The sequence below is a fragment of the Peromyscus californicus genome, unplaced genomic scaffold, assembly GCF_007827085.1.
Source record: "Peromyscus californicus insignis strain IS unplaced genomic scaffold, ASM782708v3 Scaffold_23__1_contigs__length_62951481, whole genome shotgun sequence".
In the NCBI taxonomy this organism is placed as follows: Eukaryota; Metazoa; Chordata; class Mammalia; order Rodentia; family Cricetidae; genus Peromyscus; species Peromyscus californicus.
In genome coordinates this window covers 59,161,965-59,174,051 of record NW_026294534.1, presented here as the reverse complement: position 1 = coordinate 59,174,051, position 12,087 = coordinate 59,161,965, and the positions used below count along the sequence as shown (strand labels likewise).

The 12,087-nt window shown below is 39.4% G+C and overlaps 2 protein-coding genes across 3 annotated transcripts in view; one reads left to right on the top strand and one right to left on the bottom strand.

Annotated features, from left to right (window-relative positions):
• Positions 1-1,322: 1,322 nt before the first annotated feature.
• Positions 1,323-10,795, bottom strand: LOC128119184 (zinc finger protein 14-like). 2 transcript variants are annotated; one of them, XM_052752434.1, is made up of 4 exons: positions 10,433-10,795; positions 5,094-5,226; positions 4,818-4,878; positions 1,323-3,895 (listed from the first exon to the last, which is right to left on the bottom strand). In XM_052752434.1, exons 1-4 carry the CDS (start codon positions 10,433-10,435, stop codon positions 1,897-1,899), a joined length of 2,196 nt encoding a protein of 731 aa, XP_052608394.1. In that variant the 5' UTR covers positions 10,436-10,795; the 3' UTR covers positions 1,323-1,896. The 2 variants fall into 2 exon arrangements, with proteins under 2 accessions (XP_052608394.1, XP_052608395.1); XM_052752435.1 differs by lacking the exon at positions 10,433-10,795 and adding an exon at positions 10,209-10,337.
• The window catches only part of LOC128119337 (heterogeneous nuclear ribonucleoprotein A3-like), a 19,840-nt gene continuing 18,294 nt past the window's right edge, over positions 10,542-12,087 (top strand). The window contains exon 1 of the mRNA XM_052752749.1: positions 10,542-11,027. Within this exon, the coding sequence (XP_052608709.1) occupies positions 10,542-11,027 (486 nt within the window). The remainder of the gene's footprint in view (positions 11,028-12,087) is intronic.

The following is a 12,087-nucleotide window of genomic DNA, read 5'->3' as shown; positions in this document are numbered from 1 at the left end:
CAAAACAAAAGGATACTGTGTCAAAAAACAAACAGATAAAAAGGAAAGTGATTTTAATGATAACACACATGGTTACCTATGGCTTAGGGACAGATTTAGAAGCATGACTCATTACATATTAGTCCACAAAAGGTAAGGTCCCTGCAGTCTCTGGTAAAAAGATGCTTAACCTAGCATGATGTATCTTTTAGTATGAGTTAAAGTACAAAGAACAAAATAAAAGTTACAACACAAGCCTGAAGTGAAATTAATACATGGATAAAAGTGCCATTACTTGTAAGCACATGATAATAATTTGACATTCAAGGAAAATACTGGCAAAGTCATATATTCTACCTAATATATGATTATGGTAGAATATTTGCAGTTATCTTCTGATTTGAGAATCTGTAAACTGGCCACAAAATAGTTGAGAACTCTAATGTGCAGTCTTCAAGAAAACATATATCAAAGTATAAAACACAAAATATAAAATGACATCTGACCTGAGAAGTAACCAACTGGGCTGCACTGAGAGATGCTAGGGTAAAGTAGCACAAGTATGCTTTGTCATTTCCAGAAATGATTAGATCAACAGGGTTTTACCCTAGCCTAAGGATTAACCCCTGCATGTGTTCAATGAGGGTGCTGTTGGGAGTGGTGAAATGCAGGAGGTATGGCATAATTGGCAGAAGTGGGTCACTGAGAAAATGTATCCTTATATTTTCTACTGGTCTCTTCTTACAATGCACACTACTTACTTTTGTGTCCACAATGATAGAAACTCCTTTACTTAATGAATTCCCTGTTATAATGGACTGTGAGCCAAAGGGAAGAAATTCTCCCCCTTGTTTCAAGTATTTGGCATTAATTAGCAATAAGAAAAAGAATATAAACATCAAAGATAAGCCAAGCATGGTGTTGCACGTCTTTGACTCCAGCATTGGGAAGGCAGAGGCACGTAGATCTCTGAGTAGATGCCAGCCTGGTAGTATCAGGACATCCAGGGCTACACAGAGCATTGTTTCTTTTCTTTCTTTCTTTTTTTAAAAAATATTTATTTATTATGTTGTTTATTCATTATGTATACAGTGTTCTGTCTGCACATATCCCTGCAGGCTGGAAGAGGGCACCAGATCTCATTACAGATGGTTGTGAGCCACCATGTGGTTGCTGGGAATTGAACTCAGGACCTCTGGAAGAACAGTCAGTGCTCTTAACCTCTGAGCCATCTTTCTAGCCCTAGAGCCTTGGTTCAAAACAAAAACAAAAACACCCCCAAAACACAAAAAGCCCAACAAAACAAAACAAGAAACATCAAAGAAGCTGCCACACAATCTTAATAGAGAAATCCTAAGAATAAAACTTTATTTTCAACAGCTCATTAATATTACTCTAAAAACATATTAGAAACACATTTGATTTACATATGGATCCAACATGAAAAGAAATATACATGACTAAAAAAAAAAAAACATTACCTTTAAAATTCATGCCTCATTGCTTTAAGAAATCTTAGATTAAGTCATCTGAAAATTTATTTACAAGAGTAATAATTAGAAGTAAACATTCTAGAGACTTATCTTCTGAATTATTGACAAATTAATGCAATATTCTTTCTCAAATTCATTCACTGGAATCTTAAAAAAAATTATTGTTACATAAGGAATTTTCACAAAACCCTGAAAATTGTTTTATAGCTGATAACTTTGTTATAAAAGTTTTGATATTGGGTACATTCTCAGAGGTCTGCCAACTGAAGATATCTGCACATCCATTTAGGATTTCTCACTATGGTATGTACTATCATGTCTGTGAATACAACCAAGATGACTAAAGGCATTCCTACAGACAACATGACACTGGTTCTCTGCTCTATGCATTGGCATGTTAAGAATACTTTTCCATGTTCTATACTTAGAAATTCCTTCTAGTGTGAGTCTTCTCATGCATTTTAAGGGAACTGGAACGAGTAAAGCCTTTCCCACATTGCTTGCAAATGTAAGGTTTCTCACCAGTGTGAATTAGTTCATGTCTTTGACAATCACTTAAAGTATAAAAGGATTTCCCACATTGTTTACATACAAAAGGTTTCTCTCCACTGTGAATCCTTTCATGCCGTCGAAGGGAACTGTGGCCAGTAAAGGCTTTCTCACATTGTTTACACTTATATGGTTTCTCTCCAGTGTGAATCCGTTCATGTATTCTAAACTTACTAAAAGAAAGGAAACCCTTCCCACACTGCTCACATACATAGGGCTTTTCACCACTATGAATCCTTTCATGATTTCGAAGGGCACTGGGATTAGTGAAGGCTTTCCCACAATTCTTACAAACATAGGGTTTCTCACCAGTGTGAATTTGTTCATGTCTCTGACAACCACTCAAAGAAGAGAAAGCTTTTCCACAATGCTTACATACATAGGGTTTTTCTCCACTGTGACTTCTTTCATGACGTCGAAGCGAACTATGATGAGTGAAGGCTTTCCCACATAGTTTACATACACAGAGTTTCTCTCCAGAATGAGTAAATTCATGTTTTCGAAAGTTACTGGAAGAAAAAAAACCTTTCCCACATTGCTTACATACATAGGGTTTCTCCCCACAGTGAATCCTTTCATGGCACCGAAGGGAGTTATGACGAGTGAAGGCTTTTCCACACTGCTTACATACATAGGGTTTCTCCCCACTGTGAATCCTTTCATGGCACCGAAGGGAACTGTCAACACTAAAGACTTTACCACATTGCTTACATTTATAGGGTTTCTCTCCAGTGTGAATCCTTTCATGTATTCGAAGGGTACTGGAAGAATTGAAACCTTTTCCACATTGCAAACATACATGGGGCTTCTCACCACTGTGAATTCTCTCATGATATCGAAGAGAACTGAGAGTAGTAAAGGCTTTATCACACAGCTTACATACATAGGGCTTTTCTCCAGTGTGACATCGTTTATGTGTTTGAATGGAATTGTAATAACTGAAGGCTTTCCCACACTGCTTACAGACATAGGGTTTCTCTCCAGTGTGACATCGTTTATGTGTTTGAAAGGAATAGTAGTAAGTGAAAGCCTTCCCACATTGTGTGCATACATAAGGTTTTTCTCCAGTGTGAGTTCTTTCATGGTCTTGAAAGTTAGTCAAATAACTGAAAGCCTTACCACATATATTACATCTGTATGGTTTCTCTCTAGTATGAGTACGTTCATGTCTTCGAATGTTACTCAGAAAAGAAAAGGATTTCCCACATTGTGTACATAAATAGGGTTTCTCTCCAGTGTGAGTTCTTTCATGTTCTTGAAAGTTAGTCAAACAAGTAAAGGTTTTATCACATATAATACATCTGTATGGTTTCTCTCCAGTATGAGTGCGTTCATGTCTTCTAATGTTACTCAAAAAAGAAAAGGTTTTCCCACATTGTTTACATACATAGGGTTTCTCTCCAGTGTGAATTGTTTCAACATACTGAAGAAAATCAGAATAAGTAAAAGCATTATAATGCTGCTCATCCATACATATTTCTTCTCTAGTTTCATTATTCACACATAGTTGAATGTAACCATTACTTCTGAAGATTTTCTCACACTGGTTAAATTCATAGGATTTCTGTCCAGTGTCAGTGTCTTCATGCTTTAGAAAGCATTCTGGATAAATGAAGGCTTTCTCACATTCCCCAATCTTATAGAGTCTCTCTCCACACAGCTCATATTGATGAGGTTTATGTGTAGTTTGAAGAGGCATAGACACATTAAGAGATGAATGACCAATAAGCATGTTGTCTTCATACACATGGCTTTCACAAATCATTGTTCTATGAGAAATTTTCCTGTCCACAATGGTGTTTGGAATCTGTCTCAAGATTTCTTCACATTCATTATCTTTGTTATGTTCTAACAGTCTTTTTACAACTTCATTTCTGTTAAAAAAAAAAAAAAAAAAAAGGAAAGTACACCAATAAAGTTATAAATTTCCTACCAGCAAAATTCCTGAGAATTTCGGAATATGACTGAAGGTTCTACAGGATGTGGAGACAGGTAATATCAAGACACTGTATTCATATAGGGTTTCTTTTTGTGCTAACATTTATTTGTTTACTATTTGTGTGTGCACATGTTATGGTGTACCTATGCAAGTCAGAGAACAGCTTGTAGGCGTTGATTCTCTTCTACTATATGGGTCTCAGAGACTGAATTCAGGTCATCAAGCTTGGTCATAAATACCTTTACCTGATGAATCATTTTCCTAACCCAATCATATGAGACTTTTAATACCTCTCATAGGTTAATTATTTTGGAAATGATGAATGTTTAAGTCTTATTTAGTTTTGAGGTCAATCTCTTGCTATGATGCATGGGCTACCTTCAAATTCAACATTCCTCCAGACTCCTAGTAGCTGGGAATGAGGACATGAGTGTTCACATTCGCCTTTATATCACAGATAAATGTACTTGATTATTCTTTATGCAAAATGCTTAAGCAAAAACTATTTCTCTAAGATTTTTTTCATATATATATCTTGAAGATTGTTTCCAGAGTAAACATAAAATTTCTTTATATTTTCTATATACTGCATACTCAAAGCCTGAAGGAAGGCACACATTATTTTTTTATTAACTTTGTGCATGGACAAAAGTTTGTATATACAAAACCATTAGAACATATCACTTGCAACATCATGGCAATACTGTAAGTGTTTCCAATGCTATAGCACTTTTGGAGATAAATGCTTCAGATTTTATCACCTTGAAGCTGGGCTTATTTGGATAGGTGTCTTGATTTTAAAAACTACTGGCCATTTTCACATTATGAGACACATTATCATGAGTTGGCAAAGTTACCTTTGATTTCTTCTAGAATATCTGTGGTCATTGTCTATGTGCTGGTCTTTTGGTGGTTTTCCTAGAATATAGACCCAGAAAAATCCGATTTACTAAGTTATAACAGAAAAACAAACAAACAAACAAAAAAACAGATTCTACATAGATTCATAATCTAATATGACCATGCCTGATATAATCACCAAATTTACCCTTTCCATATTCCAAATCATGGAGAAACATTTTCGAGCAAGACAGACGTATAATCTGATTGATTAAGTAGAAGTATGATCTCACTTATACTTATAGCAGCCAGGTTCCTGAAGGTTTCCTCCATCACATCTCTGTGCAGCTTCTTTTGGGAAGGATCTAGTAAAGCCCACTCCTCGACAGTGAAGTTTACAGCTACATCTTCAAAGGTCACAGAGTCCTAAAGTAGCCAAGATGTTTCCAGAAAAAAAGATGAAACACACAACACTGAACATCTGTGAGTGTTCTCTAAATGTTTAATATATATCCTGATCATTACATTCTTATTTTATATCCATAACTGTACTCTCTAACACAAGAATTCCCACATTAGCTTTGAATTCTTGGTAAAGCACAACACAACAATAACAAAACACCAAGTATGCTGATGGAACTTACAATTTCTACTGGTATACAAGTCTTTATCATTTACCCTACAATACTACTACTAGTGCAGATGTGTTAATAACCAGCTGCCTTACAATCACATATTTTAAGAATAGATTATGAGGGTGAGTTTCCTCATCCAATACTAGTTCCCATGGCCATAATGTTCTGCCTCATTGTAGACCCCAAGCAATGGAACTAAGTGACAAGATTGCATCATCTGAACCTTGACATAAAATAAACCTTTCAACCTGTATAAGTTACTTTTCTCATCACTGTGACTAAAAGCAATTCGTGAAAGGAAAGATTTATTTGGAATTATGTCTTGAGAGGGTAAAGTCTATCATGGCGGGGGGCAGACATGGCAGAATTCATGGGGATAGGATCATGCAGTAGGGATTCCACATCAGTGAAGATCAGGAAACAGAGCAGGGAATGCTGGTTTCTACTTGAATTCTTCCTTTTTCCTCTTTTATTCAGCTTGGCATCTCAGACTATGGTTATGTGTAATGGTTAGTAATGAATAAACTGGCAGATGGGCATCTGGGTACACCCATAGGGATTTATCTTGATTATGCTAACTGATTTGAGATAATCCATTTTAATTGTGGGTGAGACCATCCCCTAGACATGGGATTCTGGACTGTATAAAATGGAGAAAGTGAGCTGAACACTAGCATGCATTCATTACTTTCTTCTTCTGCCTTTAGATGTAATATGACCAGCTGCTTCAAGTTCCTGCTCCCTTGACTTCCCCATCAGGATGAACTATATCTTGAACTATGAATTAAACCCTTCCTTTCTTTTTTTTTTTTTGGTTTTTCGAGACAGGGTTTCTCTGTGTAGCTTTGCGCCTTTTCCTGGAACTCACTTGGTAGCCCAGGCTGGCCTCGAACTCACAGAGATCCACCAGCCTCTGCCTCCCGAGTGCTGGGATTAAAGGCGTGTGCCACCACTGCCCGGCCTTCCTTTCTTAAACTGCATTCACTAGGGCACTTTATCATAACAACACAAAAAGAAAATAAGATAGGTACCACACAGATTCACAGTGGGTATTACCTCCTCAGTTACCTTTCTGCAAACACTCTCACAGACATACTCAGAGGTGTGTCGTCTAGGTGACTCCAAATTACCAACTTAATAAGAAGACTAATCATCACAAAAACCTTCAGTTGCTTTTCCCAGGTATATTGTATAGGGATGCAAAGCTAATTAACATACCCCACTATTCAAGATAACATTAACAGACTGATTAAGAATAGATCATTGGTGCCTAGCCCAATCATCATCAGGCCTTCTCCAGCAGCTGATGGGAACAGATGCAGAGACCTACAGCCAAACATTAGGTGGAAATTGGGTAACCCCATGGAAGAGGAGGAGGAAAGACTTTAGGAGCCAGAGGGGTCAAGATCATGACCCACAGAATCAACTAAGCAGATCTCATAGGGGCTCACAGAGACTTAAAAGGCAATCACAGAGCATGCATGGGTTGTGCTAGGTCCTCCATATACATGTTAAAGTTGTTAGCTTGGTGTTTTTGTGGGACTCCTAACAGTGGGAGCAGGTGTATCTCTGACTCTTTTGCCTGCTCTTAGGATTCCTTTTCTCCTACTGGTTGCCTCACCCAGCCTTGATATGAGGGTTTGTGCCTCGTCTAATTGTATCTTGTTATGCTGTGTTATACTGATACCCCAGGGAGGCCTACTCTTTTTTTGAAGAGAAATGGAGGAGGAATGGATCTGAGGGAGAGGGGAGGTGGAAGGCCTGGGAGGAGTGGAGGGAGGGGAAACTGTGATAGGGATATAGTGTATGAAAGAAGAATTAAAAAAAAAAAAACAAAGAATAGATAGTGGAAGGGTCTAGGTGATGGCTCAATATATAAAGCACTTGCCATGCAAGCCTGAGTTTGAACTCCCTAGAACTCAAGTAAAGCCAGACATGGTAAGGCATATTTACAATTTTAACTGTGGAATCCTGTAAAAATAAAAAATATGTTAAATATTTTCTTCCTGGAAACAGGAAGAATCAAGGCATAATTAAAATAAAATCAAAGCAAAAAAAAAAAAAAACCCAACATCCAGCAGTATAGATCAAATCTTGTAGTTCAGTATCAAAGGTCTAGGAACTCCTATGGCAAGATGGTATGTAGAGACAAGGAAATCCCTGGAAGCTGGTGGGCCAACTAGCCTGGCATATGCAGTAATGAACAACAGAGATTGTCATTTGACTTCTAAACACAATTGTATTCGCAAGCATGCACCTGTGTGAGAGAAATGGATCACGTAAAAAGATAACAGTATTTAACTGGCCCAAATGAAAACAAAAAGTTGGTTTATCACATAGCAGGCATTTTACAACAATGTCATAAATCACAAATCTCTTTAATATAGAATAAAAGAAAAAACTGACTTTTGGAAACATGCATTGTAGTTCCCCTTTCTACTAGCAGATATAAAGCTATCCATTGAAATAGGAAAAAACAACTTCAATATTTTCAGATCACAGTCAAATTTTGAACTTAAATCTGTAAGAAATGGATGGAGACATTAAAGCCTATGAATATTGGGTTAGGCTTTAAGAGAGGAGGATAGGGATAGTCAGCCCTAGTTTGATTCTGTACAGGATGAAAACAAGGCAACAGATGAAAGTGAGTGGCTGTGGGTGATAGACCAGAAAAGCAAACTTGGTGGACTTAGGAGATTAGGGAGAAAAACAAAGCAGGAGAAGCAGAATTCTCCAACCTTTGACTTGTGGGAGGAGATGATCCTCTTTGTAGGGGTTAGGTGAAAGAGAAAACTACAGTCTGGTGAAGAAAGATGCAGGCTTGTGAAGAGCACAAATAGTGATTAACAGGGAACAATGAACCAAAATGACATTACAATCCTAAACATATGCAAAGGTTCTGATGCACCTCATTTTATAAAAAGCATACCAAAGGCTGGTTCTCAGAACCCACATGGTGGCTCACAATCATCCATAACTTCAGTTGCAAGGTACCTACAGTTTCAGGGAATGCCCTCTTCTGACCTCCACAGGCATCAGACATGCATGTGGTGCATACATAAACATGTAGGCAAGACATCCATACATATATAATAAATATATCCAAAAAATCATACTATTGGAATTAAAGACAGATTAACACTAATCCAATACTATGGGGTGATTTTAATACCCCACTGTCTCCAATAGACAGGTTATTTGGACAAGAAATAGAAAAATATCAGAATTAAGTGTTAGAGTCATACATCAAAGGAATGTAACATATCTATAGAATATTCCTCCCAAATATCAAAGAATATATGTTCTACTCAGCAGCCCATGGAAGCTTCTCAAAAATAAACCATATCCTGGGTCACAAAAAAAAAAAAAAAAAACACTTAACAAATTGTGAAAGACTGAAATAACTCCATGTATCCTATCTGACCAATATGCAATAAAACTTAAAATCAACAGTGAACAAATTTTTAGTAAGTACACAAACTCAGAGACTGAACAACTCATTATTGAATGATGAATGGTCTAAAGAGGAAATCAAAAAGAAATCAAAATTCTGGAACTAAATAATAATGAAAACAAAAACCTTTGGGACATATAAAAAACAAAACAACAAAACAAAATAGTCTGCAAAGGAAGTTTATAGCTTCAAGTGCTATAAACTTGCTGCTTAAAAAAATCAAGAAGCGGGGCTGGAGAGATGGGTCAGCAGTTAAGAGCACTGGCTGTTCTTCCAGAGGTCCTGAGTTTTCAATTCCCAGCAACCTGTGGCTGACAACCATTCATAATGAGATCTGGTGCCCTCTGCTGGCCTGTAAGCATGCATGTAGGCAGAACACTGTATACATAACAAAAAAAAAAAAAAAAAAAAAACCAGGAAGCACTTACAGTTCACAAAGGAACCCAAATTCAGGTTAAACCTGTCCCTGAGCTTTGAGACCATCTCACCACACAGTCACAGCTCATGATATATATGACTCCAGGAATTGAGTAGAGGAACTCTGAGTGGCCAAGAAATTTCATTTAGCCATCTCCACATACATTATTTTCTTTCCTTCAACTTCCCTTTTGGTAAACAGCACTGACTATAGGCCTTCCATCTCACAATGCCTTCTCTCTTCTTGAGGAGCCTTTCCTCTCTGTTCTTAGATGATGACATTTAAAATATCTATCCATTTTTTAAGCTATTACTCAGCGGAATACAAACTAGCCAGAGACCCATTTTTGCCTCAAAACAACGACTTCATCATTAATAAAAAAATACTTAAGTGAAGTCTCCTTAAGTTTTTCTCCAATCTTGTCACTTTTCTTTTTTATTCACCCCCCATCCTGGGTCAGAACAGGACCCTTTAACTTATCATCAACTTATCTGACCTGAGAGGAAACTTTCAGAGCTGAAGTTGCTACAGTCCCATCTTTTCAAAGATCGCCGTCCGTAGCTAAAAACCAAACGCCTTTTCTGCCCAGCCCTGGAGATGCTTGCACATACTGTACCTGAGGCTCCCCCCCCCCCCCCCCCCGCTATTGCCAATGCTCGCTTGAAGTAAAAGTCATGTCCCACCTCCTCGCCTTTCATTCTGCTTTAAAATCAATGTCCACAAGCAGCTCTAAGACAAAAACATTCATGACTTCATGGAGGGCCTCAAATGCCTCCTCCCCTCCGGCCTCACCTACGTGTGTACGTGGATACCCACTTTTAACGAGTTGGCCAAACAGTAAATACCAAGCAACGCAGGGACGTTTAGGACTAAGAAGCAGCTGGATGGGGGACAAACTCACGGAGTTTTAGACGTTGCTTCTAGAGACCTTCAGAGACTCCCAGGGCCCTGGGCACCCGCGGATCCCCTCCCCCGGAGCTGGGGCCCCTCGGCTCTTCGCCGCTGCGCAGTCGGGAGGCCGCCGGGGTCCCGTCACCCCGGAAGCAGAGGGACCGAGCCGCAACCCCCCTCCCCCCGCGCCATCCTGCCCGCTCTCCCCGCCCGCCTCGCCCGCTCGGAGCTCACCATGTCTGCGCTCGGGGCCTCGCCGGTCACACAGCCACCGAGGCTCAGTCACCCTGGGCTCCCACGGATGACGTGACAGCACTGCGACCGTGGCGGTGCGGGCCGAGAGATGGCGGGAGAGGGACTTCCGCTCGGCTCGCTGGCGCTCCAGCCTGGGCCGCCGAATGCACTCCCAGGACACTACGTCTGCACCCGCGCTCCCCTGGGACCCTCAAAACTGTCCCTGCCACTAGGTGTCACATGGCGACGGAGGCCGAACCATCCCGACCCCCTCTCCTGTCAGTACATATCTGCGACTCTGGAGGCACCAGAAAGAAGGATGGCGGGCGAGGGACTTCCGCCCCGCCCGCCGGTGCGCCTGTCCCGACAGCTCGCGGTCCGCCCCACGGCCTTCACCGTCGCTCCTGAGGTTGTCGGGCCCACAGCTACACAGGCTGAGCAACCCCCGCTGCCTCAGCGGCCGGGACCACGCAATCCTGCGACCATCCCGGCGCAGGGAAAAGGGATGGTGGGTGAGGAACTTCCGCCCCGCCCCCCGGCTGTCCTGATTGGACACCTCACATTGCTTTCAGCTTCTAATCTTAAAGTGAAGCTGGTTTGTCACCTTACCCAAATTAACCAAGAGACATTGAGGGAAGATTCAAATGAATAAAATTAAAGATGAAAAAGGAGTCAGTACAACAGACGACAGTGGATATTCTTTAAAAATCTGTATTTCAGAAAACTGAAAAAGCTAAGAAAGTACGCATTTTTTGATACATGTATAATTTACCAATGTTAAATCTAGATGAGATAAATAATTTAAATAGGCTCCAAGCCCCTAGTGAAATAGAAGCAGTAATGAAACATTTAACAAAAAAAAGCCTAGGGCCAAACGGATTTAGGCCAGAATTACATCACACCTTGAAAGAACACCATTAATCTTCAAATTACCTCACAAAGTAGAAACAGAGTAACATTTCTTAACTTTTTTATGAAGTCACTATTACTCTGATACCAAATCCACAAAAGACCCAACCAGAAGAAAAGAATAGATCATTATCTCCTACGAACATAGATAAAAAACTTTCAATGGAATATTTGCAAACCAAATCCAATAACACATCAAAAACATTATCCACCATATTCAAGGTGGCTTGATGCATTCCAGAGATGTAGGGATGGTTCAGCAAACTTAATCTACCACATAAACAGACTGAAAGACAAAAACCACACAGTCATTTCATTAGATGCAGAAAAGGCCTTTGACAAAATCTAACACCCCCTCATGATAAAAGTCCTGGGGAGACTAGGGATATAAGGGACTTAATAAAGGTGATTTACCACAAGCCCACAACTGTCATCATCCTAACTGAAAGAAACTCTAAACATTTTCACTAAAATCATGAACAAGACAAGATTGTCTATTCCCTCCTACCTGTTCAACATAGTGCTTAAGTCTTAGCTGTAGCAGATGAGACAACGGAAGGACATCAAGGTGACACAAGAGGAAAAGGAAAATTCAAAATGTCACTATTTACAGATGGTATGATTTTATACATAAAGGGCCTTAAAAACTTCAACAGGAAACTTCTACAGCTGACAAACACGTTCAACAAGTAGCAGGATTCAAAATTACATAAAAATCAATAGCCTTCTTATAAACAAACAACAAA